This window comes from Panthera onca, chromosome C1, assembly GCF_046562875.1.
Source record: "Panthera onca isolate mPanOnc1 chromosome C1, mPanOnc1 haplotype 2, whole genome shotgun sequence".
Lineage (NCBI taxonomy): Eukaryota > Metazoa > Chordata > Mammalia > Carnivora > Felidae > Panthera > Panthera onca.
The window spans coordinates 5,267,212-5,285,975 of NC_138346.1; the positions used below are offsets into that span (position 1 = coordinate 5,267,212).

At 55.3% G+C, this 18,764-nt stretch overlaps 1 protein-coding gene across 15 annotated transcripts in view; it reads right to left on the bottom strand.

The window, feature by feature from the left end:
• Nucleotides 1-18,764, bottom strand: part of AGAP1 (ArfGAP with GTPase domain, ankyrin repeat and PH domain 1) — a 550,398-nt gene that overhangs the window by 389,940 nt on the left and 141,694 nt on the right. For 6 of the 15 annotated variants that reach the window (XR_013557140.2, XM_078450744.2, XM_078450750.2 and 3 more), the window contains exon 1: nucleotides 9,275-10,411. The exons of 6 other annotated variants lie outside the window; for them this stretch is intronic. Coding sequence is in view for 8 of the 9 variants with exons in the window: in XM_078450744.2 (XP_078306870.2) it covers nucleotides 9,275-10,280 (1,006 nt within the window). In the remaining variant the exon portion in view is untranslated. Of the gene's footprint in view, nucleotides 1-9,274; nucleotides 10,412-18,764 lie in introns of those variants that run through there. 3 more of the 15 variants (XM_078450749.2, XM_078450747.2, XM_078450745.2) reach the window with 1 other exon arrangement.

An 18,764-nucleotide genomic window follows, 5' to 3' on the forward strand; every position in this document is an offset into this window, starting at 1 on the left:
CGTTCGGCAGAAACGACGTGCGGTCCAAGCCGCCCTCGAGATGTGGGCCGACAGCGGCCCCCCGTCACCCAGCGACCACCGGGGTCAGCAACCAACACGCGGCCCACCACCCTGCGTCCACACGGACGTTCTGTCACTCCCGGTACGGTATTCAACACGTTACAAGCACGAGCACGAGCACTCTACCACGAAACAGGCTTTGGGTCAGACGACTCTGCCCGACCGCAGGCTGACGGGAGCGTTCTGGGCTCACTTCAGGTGGGCCGGGCCCAGCTAGGGTGCCCAGTTCAGTGCAGCGTCTCACGTGCGTTTTCCACGTAGGATGCTTCCAATTACAACGGGTTTACCGGCCCCGCACCCCGTGGCTGAGCCCAGGAGACTCTCCTTGTGAAGAGTGGGAACGTCAGCCCCAGAGCAACACACGTCCAGTGACACCATCCCTGTGCCATTATGTTGGCAAACCGAAGGATTTCGAGAGGACGTGGGGCGCTCCAAACGACACGTCACCAAATACTCCGCCGAACACACTGGGTAAATACCAGCGCTTATCACGTTGAAGGTTGCACGTCACTGGCAAGAGGACGATCCGTCACCACTCGCTGCCACGGAAAGGGGCGTCTTCCTTCAGGTAGGAGGCGGGGTCCTCTGTCCGCCGGGCAGCGCGGTCTGGCCACCGGGAGGAAGCGAGAGCGCTGCGGGAAAGGCGCTGCGAGAAACCAGCTTTCTGAGATGCACGCACCCTGGCCTGGGTCGGGGATGACACGAACCCATGTGCTGCAAAGCAATAATCTTCTAGTGACGTGAATGAAGAAAGAGGGGGGACGGTTAAGCCAAAGAAGAGAGATGACTGTCTTCTCCCGCCTGATAATTTTCAGGTACGATGGCCAATAATTTAAAAAGCTGCAGTTACACTGAGCCTCGTGGGAAAATACAGGGTGACAGACTAAAAACAAAACCCGGGGTCAGTGTATCCTTGCTGTAGCCTGAGGAAGGCCATCAGCCTTCTCCGCGGCACGTACAAATCCAAGCACAGCCACGCGTTTGGGATTTTCCGCCTCGGAGTCTCCTGCAAACTTCACAGAGGCAACCCCTGTAAATCAAAGACGATGCCGTTGAACCACGTGGTTAGCGCCTGCTCTCACATTCACTCCCGGTCGTCCGGAGCGCCAGCCAGGTGCGGGGTGAACCCCTTACTTAAATGGATGAGGCAGATGGGGCGCAGGGCAGTTGGGTGCAGGACCCGTGTGAGCATCTGCTAGCCGAAGAGCTGTAGCCGAGACTAAACCCACCCCCACCTGAGCCTGCTTCCTCCACGTGGCAACTTCCCATCTCCCAGGATGCACGGGACACTTCTTCCCGCCACCATCGTGGCATCCCCCACGTACCAGCGAAGGCACACAGGAAAGCGAGCAAGAAGGAAAAAGCCACAATGTCACGCTCAGACGTCCCCCGGCACCCTGGGGCCCAAGGGACTAACGGCGTCCGTACCTCCAGGGGATCCATGGCCGAACAGGAGCCCAGGAAGAGTTAGCTGGGGCCGAGGGGGGTGGGGGCGGGGAGCTGCTGGGGAGACAGTGGAGTCGGGGGCAGACAATTTCTGACTGGCAGGCAGATTAGCCAGCAGAACAAAGCGGGAGCCACAGGGGGAGCCAGGCAGGGGCAGGGAAGAAGATCAAGAAATTACCGACAAACCTCCCTTTTAAGTTTGGGAGAAAGCCACTTCCTAGGAGAACAGCAGGTACAAAACCATCAAAATCCTCGATCCTGAAGGGGCTCTTGACCTGAAAACTGGGATGAGCTCCTAAAGAGCAACTGCAAACCCCCAGACAACGAACACAGCACCCCTTCCAACATTCCCTGACTGGCCCAGCCGTGGAAGCCTCCAGAGACGGCAAACTCTGCACACCGGAAGGCGGCCTCTTCCAAACCGTGAGGGCTTGTGACAAGAGACTGCCTCGTTGTGAGGCAGGATCCTTTTCCACTGGGTCCCTCTTACGTCCACTTCTCAAATACCGGGAGACAAGTCTCCACACTCCCGGGCGTCTCTTTCAAAGTAAAAATCTCCAGTGTCTCCAATGTACTTGGCTCCCAGAATCTTCCATGAACCAGATCAGGAAAGCAGATTAGGCACCTACTCTTGAATGCAAGAGATATCAGACTCTCAGAAGGCTGGGATTCCAGTTTGAGAATGAAACTAATCAGAAGAATAAGCTCCAGGGGAACCTGGGTGGCTCAGTCGGTTGAGAGTCCGACTCATGGTTTCGGCTCAGGTCATGATCTCACGGTTCATGGGTTCAAGCCCCCCGCCGGGCTCTGTGCTGACAGCTCAGAGCCTGGAGCCTGCTTCGGATTCCGTGTGTGTCTCTCTCCCTCTCTGCCCCTCCCCTGCTGATGCCCACCCTCTCTCTCTCTCTCTCTCTCTCTCTCTCTCGCAAAAGTAAACAAACATTAAAAAAAAGTTTTGTTTTTTTTTTTTTTAAAGGAGGAGGCGGAGGAGGAAGGGCTCTAAGTATCTGGGAGCTACCGATGAGCTACCTGTGTGGCACCAAAGTAGACAGAACCAGCCCTGCTCAGGTCTCCCACACCTGCCCGGTGCTAAGGTCACAGGATGTAAGTTGCAGGAAAGCAATCAAAGGTGTGCATCCCTAAGTCAGGATCCTGTTTCCCGCACTTCACAGACCACCCGGTATCTGGTTGTTCTAAAGCCCTTGCTACGTGAACAGAAAAGCACAAAGCGGATAAACGGCCCCGGCTCCCCATCCCCATCAACGGAAGAAGTGGCCGTCGGCGGGACCCTGACCTGGGCTAAGAACTGGAGAGGGCAGGGGCTGCACCAGAAAGGCCGGAGGCATTGTTCACGGCCTCCGCTCTCAAGGGTCCGTCCGCAGGACCAGTAAAAGCAGCCCGTGCGATGGCAGGCACGGGGGAACACAAGACTCCCTCTGACATCCACTCGAATGAGTTCGCGTCCCACTGGCACCCACAGACAATCCCCTGAACAAAGGGGGCGGGGCGGCCCCGTGTCCTCGCCAGCACAAGTGGCATGCTACCTCCTGCCAAGTCCTGGACCTGCTATCGCACCAGAGATACATTCCGCCCTTGGTAAGGTCCCCAACAGAGGACCATGGAGGAAAGTGACCCTCGTTTTCCCTCTCCCTCCTGCCAACTGAAAATGCACCTCTTAAGATTATCTGCATTTGTTAGATACAGAGAGGCCAAATGAGCCCTCCGCAAGCCTCCCGCTGGTGTGCGCCACCCCCCCCCCCCCCCCCCCGGCACTGAATGAGGGAGGAAAGTCCACTTCCCAACCCAGGAGAGCAGATCTCTCCCCAAGCTCTGAGTCTTTAGGCCCAGGAGTGATGTTAGAACTGAAAACCAACCCTGGAAACAGAAATAACGAGACTGTATAAGAAAAGAAGATAATGAGAGATTATGAGAAAACCAGCCAGACGTGGGCTGTGAACATGTTCTGAATTACAGAGGCGTCTACATTAATTCTTAATTAACGAGACACTAGACAACTAATGGGAACGTCTCTGTCAACTGAAAAACATCACAAGAAACAGAATTGTAAAGGCTGTCGCCTACAAACAAGTAAACATCAACACCCCAGCAGACTCTAATCTGGGCTGAACAAAACCTAGAGCGAAACCATGGCGGGCAGATGGTTCTTCTCTCAAAATGATGCAAAGACAATAATCTCCCTTCTTTTTTGCTAATCTGCTGACCTTAATACCAGTTCTGTTCACCACCTGGGGATATAACGGCAGCTGTACACACTTTATCTGTCACTGTCCTTAATAAATAAAAGCTTTACTTTCCTTCATTATCTTACTCACTTTGACATCATTTTTTTTAAATTTTTTAATCTGTATTTTTGAGAGTAAGACAGAGCGTGAGCGAGGGGAGGAACAGAGAGAGAGGGAGACACACAATCCGAAGCAGGCTCCGGGCTCTGAGCCGTCAGCGCAGAGCCCGACGTGGGGCTCAAACCCACAGACCGTGAGATCACAACCTGGGCCGAAGTTGGACGCTCAACCGACTGAGCTACCCAGGCGCCCCTACTGTGACATCAGTTTGATGAACTATTGTTCCAAATCATCGCAGAGGAAAAAAGAAAAAGAAACAGCCTGAAAGAGATTTCCTATGAAACACAAACACCTTATGCTACAAAAGCAAAACAACTCACTGTGGAAACCATAACATCCGCTTTTATGCCTGATGTTGGCGAAGAGGAATGATTTTTTTACAGGTTAACTCCAGAAATCCCAGCCAACTTGCTGACGGAGAAACTCCTCGTTTCCAGTTGTTCAACTCCTAGTGATCGGACAAGACCCAAATCCTTTTACCCCTCGGTGAGGTCTCCACTAACTCCTTCTCTTGCTCACGGACCCTTGCTCCCTTTTTTCTTTCCGCCAGCCCTTTCATTAATTCCTGCCACAAACGCTTAGTAAGAGTCCAAGTGGAACCACAGTACCCTTAACTCTGCCGTACAGACAGGAAGAACACAGGCTTCGTTTCCTGCCCAGGAGGGGCTCACGGTCAGAATTGGCAGGTATGCGGACGAGGTTATCATCATACGCTGGGATTAGCAGTGCTCTAATGGAGGAATGCGGTGCAGAGAAATGCAGTCGAGCCTTCCCCTAAGTATCCCGTGAAGCTTCACAGGAACCTCTCTCAGCCCAGCAGGCTGTCGGGCCTCTGAAGACAGGAGCTCTCGCCCCCTGCTCCCGCTCGGAACGTGCCACGGAAACGCAACAAATATTTGTTGATGCAACAGGAAAACAAGCAGCTAACCAAAGGGTTAAGCACTACCACTGCCTCATAGCCGAGTCCTCGGTCTGTGAACTGTATGACCAGCCGGACTGCTGCAATGGGCTGACGTGACACGGGAAGATGTCCTTGGCAGGCGGACTTCTGAACGTGCCCTTGCCGGCACGATCTTCCCGGCCGGCGCCAACAGGTGACTGTGCCGATACGACGGGCTCCACGTGGAGAAAATCAAGGCCGCAAGACACAGTCCGAGCCTCCAGTGCCTGCTTAGGGCGTCCCTGGCTGACCTTCGGGGGCTGCTCCGTTCTCCAGGAAAGCAATCCGACCTCACAACAAAAACAACGAAGGTTTTCCTAAATTACTATCTAGAGTCATTTATAAAAAGCATGCGATCTCCCAAATACGGAGCACCTAATTAGTTTTAAATGCTTCGCATGAGACACTGAATTATGCTGTTTCTTTAAAACCAGGCACGCCCTTCCCAATAACAGAGCAAGTTAACAAATAAAAAGGTACCAAGTGTTTTCAGCAATTTTATTTCACTTAATTGCTGCCTCCTCTCTTTCTCCACGAAGGTGTTGTGCTTCAAGTTTTATTTTATTTATTTATTTATTTATTTATTTTTAACCATAAGACAGTCCATCAAGCTGTGCAAGCTGCAAGATACAAATCAGGGGAAGCAGAAATTAAAGAACGAAGCCACTCATAAAAATGTGCTGTCACATCAGTTGCAAATTACTAATTTAAAAAGCTAACTAACCTCAGTCGGGGCTATCAATGAATCACTTTATTGTGGTAATCAATCCTCCTGGACAGCATCAGAACACCCTATAGACACCTGCCGCCCTGGCAAACAGGAGGGGGTGCAGAGAGCACACACTGGGAGGTGACGCCCTACAGGGTAATTAGTCATTTATTATTTGATCTTTTTTTTGCATTATACTTGTGTCAACAGACTCTGCCCCGGTACATGTGCATCAGGTAATAGGAAACTGCCCTTGATCTGACACAGAGCCCCTCTGAAACGTTCTAGGGTTAGGATGATTATGAACCCGACAGACAAGCCTGCCAGGGGTCTCTGGGAGGCGGATGTGTAACGAGGAAGAGGAAAAGCCTAACTAGGTGAGCATGACGGGGATTAAAAAGTACAAGAGAGTCACCCTACAAAGGTGGGTGCTCCCACCCTTTCGCCCTAAAGCCTGAAGAATACAGGGGAGAGGCGCCTGGGTGGCTCAGGAGGTTGAGCGTCCAACTCTTGATTTCGGCTCACGTCATGACACCAGGTTGCGTTCAGCAGGGAGCCCGCTCAAGAATCTGTCTCTCCCCCTCCCTCTCTCTCTCTTCCCCTTTTCTGCTCCTCTCCTCTGCTCTTTCTCTAATGTAAAAATTTGTTAAAACATACAGAAAAACCATATGCACGTGATGTGTGAACCTGTGTTTTAAAATGAGATTAACCCTCTTCCTTCCCTACAACTGGCATATAGGTACCTCGTCTAAGATGAAGCTTGTAATTCCAAGAAGTCACGTAAACTATTTAACGTAACAGTTACTTTGTCTCTTAAAGTTGTTTTCCCGTGGCCAATTCACAAGGTCTGAAAAAGAGTCCAACAAAAGGAGAACCTGTCCCCAGTGACAAATGTCCTCTAATTCCCCTTAGACTTGAAAGAACTTCGAATTTTTTTCATGTTTATTTATTTATCTTGAGAGAGGGGGGGCAGGGGGAGAGAGAGAATCCCAAGCAGGCTCCGTGCTGTCAGCGCAAAGCCCGACGCAGGGTTGGGGCCCACGAACCGTGAGATTATGACCTGAGCCGAGATCGAGAGTCAGAAGCTCAACTCACCGGGCCACCCCAAGAACTTCAAAGTGTAATACCGTGTGGCCAAGACTTAAAGAAAGCTAGAGGCGCTGTTCGTTCTGTATGCTGCATTTCGGTTCCACGAGGGTTTAGCCGCAGTGCTGAAATCGGAAAGGGGCTGCAACGTTTCGCGGAGTCTCAATGGCAAAACTGTTTCTCATTCCAGATGGGAGTACCCCAGACTTGGCTACGTTCTGTAACACACAGCACCTCACCTTCCTAGCAGCAAAATTCTCTAGGTCTTGTAAGCCTACCTGTCCAAACCTGGTTTAGGCAAGACTTTGTACTTTGTGGACTTCTGCCCTGTGGACGTTTACGGGGAAAGTGAGCCTGGGTTCTGCTGTGTCTGAACGTTACCTTACAGTATTTTACCTTGAATTCGGAGCTTCACTTAAATAGCACTGAATCTGAACACTGTGTATCAGAGGAAGCAAATCTACAAAAAGTAGCAAAGTGTAATAACATGAAAAGGCCTGAAAGCTGTGGGGACTGCATCTTAACCTGTGACAGACGTTGACTTTACAATAAATAACCCCAAGAATGGGGACACTTCAGGCCTTTTAGCCAAAGGCAGGTGAGGGACGTGGCCTTTTTTTGTGTGATTACCTAGAACTTCAGAATAAAGGGAGACCCTGGAATTCAAACTGTGTGTGCCATAACCCAGCTCAGAGACATTCCGTGTTTCTACTCAACCCACAATGCTAGCTAGTGTTATGTCTCAGACCAAAGCAATTCCACCGAGAGGGGTTGGCCACAAGAAACAAACAGAGCGAATGTTACTCCAATTATTACTATTAAAATCTTACGCCGCCCTAGAGGGAAAAATTCCAACACGCCTTACGCCTCTACTTTCCAAATCTATTATCAATCCATCTGACCGGCGCCCAAATACCCAAACCCCAATACTTCTAACTTGTATCGCTAGGGACCACGAAGAAACGCATTCTTTCTAAACCAGGCGTGTGCCCTCCCTCCCCTCCACGGGTGCCTGTCCGGAACCCAGGCAGCTAATCACTATTTTCGCCAAACCCAGAGCAAAGACGCAGGCCTGCTATCATAGGGAGAACCCGGTCCTGTGGATTTGAACTTCCACCCAAGGAACGCAGACGACGGCAGGAGCAACTCTACACAAACCGACTTCAACAAAATCACGCCCATCATTTCTGAGTATCTCAAGAGCATCCAGGGAGGGGTGGGTAATGGCTGGAGCCGAACACAGCCCCTTCTCCAATATCCCAAGGCCCGTTCCGCCGCAAGGTACGGGCAGCAAGTTCAACTAGAGAAAGCCTGCAACAAGTGACTTTGTATTACGGCCTCACCTATTTAAAAAAAAAAAAAATCAGACTTAAACTCTACTGCAGGCTCAAGTGCTTATTTCAAATATTCTCTAACACGTTCCGAGAATCATCAGAAGCACATTACAACCTGACGAGGTTTATCTCCAGTTTACCTTCAAAATACGTCAGCGAGGTCAGTGATTTCTCTGTGCTGGTGGTTTTGAGACAGACCCTGGGCAGCCAGGTACCTCACGAGGTCTGCCGGGGAGGACTCCGCGCTCCAGGGGCGGTGAGTTACCAGCTGAAAACCTCAAATTAAAAGCGCACACCGCAGGGTCTCAACTACCCTCATCTCCACCAACAGCAGGGTGAGGTGATCAGCACACCCGATTTCTCGGCGGCGAAATGCATGGGGACCATACCTTTAACTCTCCCCTCTACCCCCAACATAAGCAGGGGGTTAACAACCCAGCCCCTCCACTCACCCCCAGCCTCTTCCCTTCAGGGTGATTGACCCCGCACGTGGAGAGAAGGGGATCTGTGTGTGGCGACTTCTGGACGATTCTGACTCCCAAATGCTATCAAGCTTACCTAATTTTTCCAAGAGAATATTGTCACATCTGCCTTCAAAACCTTCCCTGCGAGGCCCCTGTTGGAGGGCCTAAGGCGAAAGGGAACTGAAATTTCAGAACAGGCTGCCGGGCTGTGATTATCCTACCCGCATAGAATACATTACTAGCAAACGGAATCCTGTCCCAGACTCGCTCTCCCGCTAAGACACCAGAGGCTGTGGGGAGAGGCCTGTATCCCTGACCGCCGGGGTGAACGATCTTTACCGGTATCGCAATAGGCGAGCGCCGTCCAATCGGTGGGGGCCACACCACCCGCACTCACAGACTGTAGCGCCTACAGGGAGACTAGGCTTGAGGGTGGAGGAAAAAATTAACCAAGAGGAATGCGGCTGCCGGAGGGGAGGCCGGGCCGCGCCACCTGTGCGGCTGCTTCCAGGCCAAGTCCCAGGCAGCCCGCAGGTACCACAGCCAGGGAGCCCACGGAGCTCATGGCCCCGCTTAAAGAAGGCGGTGCCAGCGCCTGCCCTAGCAACACACCGCTTGGCGAGGTGATCTCTCCCCAGGAGGACACAGACCCTGAAAGGCACCACCAGACACGGCCCGAGGCAGGGGAAGCCAAGATCTTCCGGACCGCAGCAGCGTTACCGGGGAAAACCCCGCAGCGCGCGAGCTCCCACCCGGCGTGGCCACCCGCCGGCTGGCGGCCAGAGACGGCGGCCCCCTTAGCCGCTCCCAAGTCCCAGCGTCCTCCGAGCAGGCCGCTGCGGAACCAGGCCAGTTCCCACCGCTGCCCTCACCTCCCCGGCCGCGCTGCCCACCTCTGCGCGGGGACCCGTCGATGCTCTCGGCGCTGGACGAGTGCGCGTCGGCTGGGGCCCGGCGCAGGCTGAAGTAGCCGCGGGACCGCGAGGCGCCGCTCCAGGGAGAGGGACCGCCGGGCGCGCCGCCATCCCTGCGCGCGAAGATGCCGCTGAAGAAGCGCAGCAGCCGGTGCTCCGAGGCGCCGCCAGGGCCCGCGGCCGCCGCCCGCGCGCGCTCCAGCCGCTGCAGGTCGCTGTTGTCCAGCGTGCGGTTCTTGCTCTTGCTGCGCTCCCAGCGCTCCAGGTCCGAGAGCGCGTCGTTCTTGCTGAGCACCTCGCCCACGTCCAGGGTGTTGCGCTTCTCCGAGGCCGGCGGCGCGGGGGCCCCCGCGGGCTCCAGGGCGGCCCCGGGGTCGGCCGCGGCCTCGCCGCCCGGCGCCCAAGCCAGGCTCCCGGAGCTGCTGTGGCGCCTCCCGCGGCCCAGCGCCCGACTCCGCGGCGCCTCGGGCCCGCTCCAGTGCCTGAAGCTGAGGCTCCGCCGCAGGGGCGCGGCTCGGACCCCCTCCACGTCGGGGCTGCCGGGCGCGGGCGAGCCGGGCCCCTCCTCCGCGGCCGGGGGGCTGCCGGCCAGGTCCGCGGGCTCGGGGCCGCGTGCGCAAGGCCGGAGCCGCCCGAGCTCCAGCTGCCCGGTGCTGCGGGTGCGGAAGGTGCGGAAGTCCCAGGCGCGCGGCCGGCGTTCCTCGGGGTCCTCAGCGCCCGCCGCCGCCGCCGCCGCCTCCTCCTCGGCCTCCTCCACCAGCCTCCCGGGCGCGTCCGGGGAGCGCGCGGGCCGGGGCCTCCGAGCGGGGCGCGGGTCGGGGCCGCCGGGGCCCGGCGCGGCCAGCTGGTCCTTCCTGACCATGGTCACGGAGATGCGGTAGACGGTCTTCCGGGGGGGCGTCCCGCGCGGCATCGTGTCCGCGGGCGGAGACGCGGGCTCGCCGCTGCCGTCCAGCAGGTACATGTCGCCCGGGGCCGTGGCCGCCGCGCCGCCCGCCGCCGGGGCCCCGCCGCATCCAGCGCGCCGCGGGCCGGGACGCGCGGTCGGGCGGTCGCGGGGCGAGGCGGGGAGAGCGGGCGCGCCCGGGGTGGGCCCACGCCCCCTGCCCCCCCGCTCGCCTCGAGGGCTGCGCTCAGGCTGCGGGGACGGCACCCCTGGCGCCCGCCGGCCCGTGCGCCGCGCGGCCCGAGTGCGGGGGTCCGGGCCCGGGGCGCCCAGCCATGGGCCGGCGGGGCCGGTGGGCGGAGCGGCGGGCGGGCGGTCAGGCGCGGGGACGGTCTCGCCGGCAGGTGCGGCCGCGGCGCGCGGGGCCCGGGGCGGGCGGCGGCGCCCGCGGCTTCATTGTCTACGGCGCGGGGCCCGCTCGCATCTCCAGGCCTTCTCTGCACAGTTCGCGGCTCCGCAGCCTCCGCCACTCCCCGAAATGGGCCGCGCGGGCAGCTGCGCCGGCCGCGGCCGAGGGGCGGGCGGGCGGCGGTTTAAAATGGAAATGCGCGCCGGGGCGGGGCGGGCGGGGGCCGACGTGCAGCGACCGCGGGCCGCGCGCCCAGCCCGGCGGCCGAGTCCCGGGAGCGCGGCGGCGGCGGCGGCGGCGACGGCGGCGGGAGCGCGGCCCCGCGGGCAAGGCAGAAGCACCGGGCTGGATCGCCGCCGCGCGGACCGGAGCCTCCGGGGGGCAGGCCTGGCACCGGGCCTGAACCCTCACCCTACACTAACCCTACACTCCAGGGCGTGGCCCGCAAAAACAAAACATGGGCCGTGTCTCACCAGTTTATTTGAAGCATCTGTCCTCCCCGTAGAGCTCTGTGGAGGCTGCAAGTCAAACAACGACTTACTTAAAAAGCGAGAGATCTCAGGTGCTTGTTACCCCTCCCAAGTGTACTTGCATACTTGTACTCGGAAGGAGCAAGTGCACGGCCTGGAAGGAGGGGGCAAGGGAGGGACCTTCTTGCTTCCTGTGATGGCGCAGTTCACACCCCTGCCCTCCAAGTGAAGGACCATGCAGTTTCACTCCTGAAATAGTTTTAGGAGTAAGTTCCCCAATGCGTGGGAAATGCCCCTGCCGATTTAAGAGGCGGGAGAACACAGTGTTGCAAACGTGCGTGTCCCAGCCTGTGCGCCACCTCACCGTCTCCTATTTCACACCTGTAAGGTGGGGAGGAAGAAAATCGGAACAAACTCTCTGCAGTCTTGTGAGGACTGAATCAGCGAAGGTACTGTGTGCCAGGCAGTGTGTGGGAGTGCTAAATAAACCCTGCCTGCTGGGTTTCTCTTCCATCAGATCCCCCTGCCTGCTCCCTCCTGGCTACATAGATCCTGGTCCTTGATATGACCTGATGCAGAACAATATTCTTATGCAGATCAACCTGTTGGTTCTTCCTGAGGTCTCGAATGTAGGGCTTTCCATTGGCTTCTTCCAAGTGTCAGAAGGAAAATGTCACAAAGGGTCCGCTAATCAAACTGGATGCTTACACAGGCTTCTCGAGGCCTGGAAATGCAAAAGACACAGGGGACGCTCTTTCTGAGGGAGAGAGCTCCTTGGCAGGCCACCACCATTCTGGGATTCTGTGACTGCTGGTCCTGGCCTCCCCTCCTTGCCTATCACCAAACACCGTGCCCAGAGCACTGAAAAGGACACAAAGATGCACGACGAGGCCTCTTAGCAAAGAAGTTATAGCTGAGGAAATCTGGATTTTACTCAGAGTGAAATTAAACATGCGGATTTAGTGACACAGATCAGAGAGACTGCTGGTTGATTCTATTTCCTTTTAAGAAGATACTTTAGAACAGAGGATTTTTAGAGTGGGGAAAATATATGACACCACGTAAGGGTAGGCATGTGTCATTACACATTTGTCCAAACACAAAGAATACGTGGCCCCAAGAGTGAATCCCAAGGTAAACTATACACTCTGAGTGATAATAAGGTGCCAACATCAGTTCATCGATTATACCAAACGTACCACTCTGGAGGGAATGTGGATAGTGCGGGGAGGCTATGCATGGGTGGGGGCGGGGGGTACACGGGAACTCTCTGCACCTTCTATTCAAAACTGCTGTTAACCAAAAACTGCTCTAAAAGATAAAATCCATTAAAACAAAAGTTTAAAACAATTCTGACCACCCCCGGTGGCTGTACCTGGACACGACTGCCACAATCACAGGATCGTTGCAAGCTCTGTCCACCTACTCTTGGCGCTCAAGGGTTCAAGGGCAGTGCCTCTAACATTCCTCGAGTGCAAAGTTAGGGAACCCCAGAACAGATCTGGCTTACCTTCAGAGTTTCAATGAAAAGCCCTCTCTGATAAGACCCAGGAACCAGCAACTTCCAGAGTGGCACACAGACCCTGACCAGCTCTCAGAATGAGGTTTCTAGAGCCCATCAGCTTAGGTGGATGCAGAGGGGGCTCAGAGAGGGTGGGTGCTTTCCCCGAGGCTACACAGCTCACTCCTGAGCGGAACCCGGGGTCTTTTTGGGGGGTCGCACTACCTGTGCCCATTCCCCATGCCACCGTGGCATTTTTTTTGGTCCTTGTGAGCATCGCCGTTTGCTTTGTTAACAGCAGAGAGAGAGAAATGTGTAAGGCTGAGCTTGATGCTAATCAGATGTAAATAATATCAACATCTAGCAAGCTTCCATGTACTCATTCACTTTTCTGTTTGCTCATTTATTCATCAAATGCATGTTGGACACTGACCGCAAGGCTACACAGTGAGGAGGCAGGGCCTCTGTCCTCAAAGAACTCACAAAGTTGTGGGAAAAAATGGTGTTTTCAAGGCCACGTGGTTTCACACAAAGCCGGTGTGTGGGAGGTACAAGGATGGGAGACAGAGCAGAGCCCTGCCGGTCTGTCTCCGGGGTGAGCGCTAATAACACTGGGTGGGGTCTACCCTTTCAAGGCTGTAGCTGTGTGGACAGAAAGGTCAGGCCGGCTTTAAGTGGAGACTCAAACCTCACCTGCAGAGAGGCAGGGGCCTCTGCGCGCGCGCGTGCAGGGGGGAGGGGGACTCATGGGTAATCAGAACCCAGGGCTCCTAACTTCCCCTGGGACCTATTCTCACTTTTTAACACCAAGGCAACTTTCAAGTTTGGAGATAGGTTTTCCTACGAAATTAGCCCATCGTCAAGACACAGACCCTGCTTGTCATCCGAGGTATTCGTAGAGCCAAACGTAAAAAGTAAAACCCCACTCCTAGAGCACTCCACTACGGAACTGCTGGGGTCTCGCACGATGCCGGCAGGGTTATCCTGAATCCAGCCCAGGGTTTGCACGTTGCTGTGGGAGGACTCAGTCCGCAGAGTAGAAGGTTCCATTTGATCCACCTTACATGACCAGGAATCTCTGGGATGGTGCTAAATGAGGGGACCTCTTTCAGCCAGGGCCCGGGACGCCCACTGACTCACACTGCTTTCGCCTCACAGGAAAGCATTTATTTTCCACACCAAGCACAATGATCCCACACCAGGCCTGACTGTCTAGGCTGAAACAACCCGGGAGAATCACCTCTCCCTACTGCCCTGGATACATGGGCTCGCCCGATGCAAAGAATCAGAGGCTCAGACAGATCCTGCCACTCCAAAATCTAAATCCCCTTTTAATGCAGCCAGACCTGCCTTTTAAAAATAGAAACGGTCATGCTATGTATGTTCAGGTGGCACTATGCTTTCTTTTTCTGTTGCTTTTTAAACTGACCCATCTAGACAATCATTTCTTAAATTTTCCTGTGCCTTAGAATAGATCACCATTTTGGCTTATTTAAAAAAAAAAAAAAGTCTGTAGGTGTTATCAATACTCAATCAAAACCAAATCGAAGGCAGGCAAATCCTCAACGCTGCAGGGGCTCCTTATAGGGAAGGAGTGCAGAGGGATCTAGGAATGGGGAGCGGCCCTACGTACACCCCGATTCCATCGTCGCCCGCCCCCCACCCCCCCCAGCAGCCGGCTTTGCACTCCTATTCCGGGTTTATGGGATCTTTTGGCCACCTTCCCACGACTTCCCCCGGCCTGGGCCATTTCTAGCTATCTATAAATTAAATATCCTCCATGAGAGTATTATTTCGCAAGTGTTACTAGAGCTGATAAGCCTTAGTTAAAGGGAATCTCTGGTAGTCAGCAGAGCCGTCTGCTCCTGGAGCTGACTTTCCAAGTCACAGAACTTGCCAGCTAGTAATCACATTTACAGCATCACAGCAGAACCACGTGTGTGGGCCACCGCAACCAGCCAACCACTGACCTTGCCCGGCTCTGCACTCCCACCCCAGCAGCAACAAAGCCCCTCCCCCAGTTCACGGGGCACCCTCCAGACCGGTTTCTGGCAGCAGGTTGACTGAAAGATACAGAAGAAGAAAAGGAAAGGCATTTGTGCTCAACCCACAATTTCCCAATTCACCTTCTGGCATGAGACTCAAGTCAGATCACCCCGGGGGGAAGGAAGGCTTTCCGCTCTCAGATCTGTGTTGTTCGGCTTCTGCAGATGGTCGACCCTGCAGTCAACCCTGCCTGGACTGGACTCATCAGGGGGCCCCACTTTTCTCCTTTTATAAGCTGGGGGTTAAAACAAACGCAAAAGAGGTAAGAACCTGACAAATCACGGAGGGGCCAGTGGGCTCGGTCCCTGAGGCCAGGACATTCTGGTCTAGCGGGAAGAGGTCTCAGCACTTACGCCCTACCTACATGTGTCCTCGGGGCCCAACAATAATGCAGCCACGGCCACCCCAACCTTGGACGGTCCCACGCATATGAACACGAAGACCCTGGGAGGCTGTGCCTGGGCTCCACGCTCTTTTCACTTTTTTTTTTTGTTGTTTTTTAAAGTTTATTTATTTTTGAGACAGAGAAAGAGCATGAACGGGGGAGGGTCAGAGAGAGGGAGACACAGAATCTGAAACAGGCTCCAGGCTCTGAGCTGTCAGCACAGAGCCCAACGCGGGGCTCGAACTCACGGACCGCGAGATCATGACCTGACCCTAAGTCGGCCGCCCAACCGACTGTGCCACCCAGGCGCCCCTCTTTTCACTTTTAACCGGAGGCCCCACGGTGTCACCTCAATGGGCAGCACCAACCACGCTCCTGATGGAAGGAGCCAGAACAACAGGTCAGCAACTACTTTAATCAAAACCGAATTTGGGTTGACTTCACGGGGAGAGGGCTTTTCCAGTCCGCTTCCCGTCGGAAGGCATCTGGAGATCAGAGAATCAGGCTGTTTTATACGAGGCCCAGAGTTGGGTGCCCCTGTGGGAGGGGTGGGGCAAGGGGGAGTGAGAGACACCCCCCCAAGCCCTGGTCTGCGGCACCCCAAGTTCAGCTCGGTGGCCCGCGAACGAAGGGCTTCTCTGGGCAGCCTTCCCCTGGTTCTGGGCGCCAGGTGAACACGACGAGACGCTGACACTCGGCAGGACACCTGCGCGGGTGCACTTTGCTCACGAAAGATTCTGCAAGGTGAATGAGAACCGGTGACCCCGGCGGTCTGTGACACCCCCCCCCAACCTGACAGCACGCGGCCACCTGCCCGCACATGTTCTGCTCCCCAGCCAGACGATGGTGTAGAACACACGGACTGTGCCCAGAGCACTCTGCTCGCTGATAGGGTAGCTGGGAGGTGAGGGGACACCCAAGCGTCCTAAGTAACCGCTATCCAGAAGGAAGTGTTACATAGGATAGAAAGGAGGCAGGTAAGAAGAAGGCAGAAAACGGTTGTTTCCTGCTGGAACATTCAAAAACGGCTTCAAGAGGGAGCGGTATTTGGTCTTCACCCAGACAGGGTGGTCAACCTCAGCGCCACGGACACTCCGGACTCGGGTCCTTTGTTGCCGAGGGCCCATCCTGGGGATCGTAGGGTTCTGAGCAGAACCCCTGGCCTCCCCCTACTCATGCCAATACACCCCTCCCCCAAGCCACGGCAGCTAAAAATGTGTGCAAATATTGCCAGATGTCACCAGGGGAGAACCACTGCTCCCAAGGGACAGGCAAGGCACACTCGCGTGAAAAGGGAAGGGGTGGTTCCCGTGTCTCCGAGTTCTCATTTTATTATTTTATTGACGCAGCCATCCTCTCTTGCCTCTGTGTATGATACGAGAAAGCTCTAGACGGTCCCTCTGTAAGAAAAGAAGCAATTATTTCCAGTAACCCTTCCCCAAGTAGGGAGAAGAGCAAGAGTGACAGACGAGGCCACCAGGAGTCCTCGCTCGGTGACCGACGAGTCCTCAATTACCATTGGTTTAAATCAGTAAGTATCATGGACATGATGACAATGCGGGAAAGGAAATAAAACTAAGTTTCGCCAAAAATGAGTGATTTAAAATCCAAAGCATCGTTGTGTCATTCTTAATCAGAAAACACCCCAAGCATGACGCGTGAACACTCTGGGCCATGAGCCGCCTGTGGGGGAGACGGGTCAGCACGTACAAGGGGTCGACGGAGCGCGTGAGCACCTGTGATCGCAGGTAAGCTCGCTGGCTCGCCCTCCAGGGAGCTCCCACAATGAGCCTCTGCCGGGACCTGTGCGCAGGGCTGCTCCGGCCCGCGTACCCCCGGTCTGGAGCTGCCTTGACCCACTGTCCCCTCCCGGTTACTCCCGCACGAGGCCAGGCTGGCATCCTCCACTTACAGCAAGCGAGGGCTAGAAGCAACCTTAATCCAGCCCATTTTACAGATACGGCAGATTCTTCCACACAATCTGGTGCAGGGAGCCAAGAGGAAGCAGAGAAAACCAAGCTGAAAGCTCACCCGCACTTCCGTAGGCCAAGGGGGAAAAGCCTTGGCTTTAAAAATATTCCCCAAAGAGTCCCTCATGAGTAGCTTCGCACTCCCCAAACAAAGGAAAACGTCAGAAATTTCTTGGTGGTCCTTCTTGCTGAACGCCAGACAAAGGGGACTCAAGACGAAATTCAAAGCACACATACTGAGCGTCACTTTGGTGAAACGAATACACACACCACACTCTGTGGTTTGCGTCACAACCACAGGGTCCCCCGCGGATGGTCACTCTTGAGCTGCCGGGCACTGGCTGCGGCCAGAGCTTCTTCCCCCAGGGATGCTCAGCTTTTCTCTCCAGTCTTCGGTGCTCTGGGGACACACAGCTGAGAATCAGGAGGATTTCATCAAGGGTAACACTCAGCTGTGCACCTGTCCCCCCGAACAGCTGCAAAGAAGCTCTGGAATTTGTGTGGAGAAAGACCAAGAAATTCCTACCGATTACCTAATCTGCCCCGTCTTCAAGTGCACACGGGGCCGGGCCTGTCGGGTCGCGAAACTTCCTCTGCAGGATCCGCCGGAAGAGATTCTTCTAATAATACAATCTGCACAATCATCTTCCTACAGACGTTACAATTAAAACACGAGGAGGGTCTGATAGGGTCAGAGACGCCCCCGAATAGCCTCCAGGAGTGGAAGCAAATACCATGAGCTGTCAAACAGCCACTTAAATATGCTTTGACAACTTCTGGATGCTTACCAAGTTTGTTTTCAGACCCGCTGACCACCCCACCCCATCCCCGCCCCGCCAAAGATTTGTGAAGTCCGGGACTTCCACGAAAATAAAAAACATCCAGGCCACAAATAACACCCTGGGAATTTCTGTCCGTACCATTACAAAGCTCGAGAAAAGCCTATTTGGGCAGAGTTATCACTTCTGCACCCCTTTTGGGATTTGGCTGCTGAGATATCTGGAAATCTTTGATCTGTGCCCAGGGGACCTGAAGGTTTGATATATTTCCCTCTAAATGTGGAAAACAACATGACTAAGAAGTGGGTTCAGAGCCCAGACCCCCCACCCCCACCCCAGTCGGCAGTGGGAGACACATGACCACCCTGCTGCCTTTATTAGCCAATGTGTCACCAGCTCCCGCACTCCCCGGGGGGGCGGAGGATAAACGCACGCTGGTAGCAGCCGCCACCCCCTTGCTCCTTACGATTTGCATAAAAGCTCCTGAGAAAGAGGAGAAGTGGGTCACGGGGACCAGTTCTGACACAATAAGATGAAATAAAACATCCGTGCCGTCTCATCTTCCTGCCACGCACGGCTCATCAGCAACCTGCGGGCACAGAGCAGGGGGGAGGCGTCCCTGCGGTGGGAAGATGCTGCTCTGGGGGGGGGGGGGGGCCAAAGAGCCGCGGCAGCCCCCAAGCCTCCTCCCTGCGCCTTGATGTATGTTGTGCTAAGCTCGCCTCCTTGGGGGAAAAAAAAAATTCACCACCAGCTCCAGAACCTTCCATGAGGGGAAGGGGAGGGACGACAGACAGAAGTGCCGTGGCCCAACAATTTGCGGGGCACCGACGTCTTTCCTGACCCTCCCCTGTAGCGCCACCTCTGTCCCTAGGAGAGGTGCCGAAGACAGCGGCGTGGCTGGTTTGGTACCAACACAGAAGTCCTCAAATCCAGACAAGGACGTTCGTGGCCCCTGGGCCATCCAGCTCAGGACACTACTGTCGGGGGATCGCCAGGTGG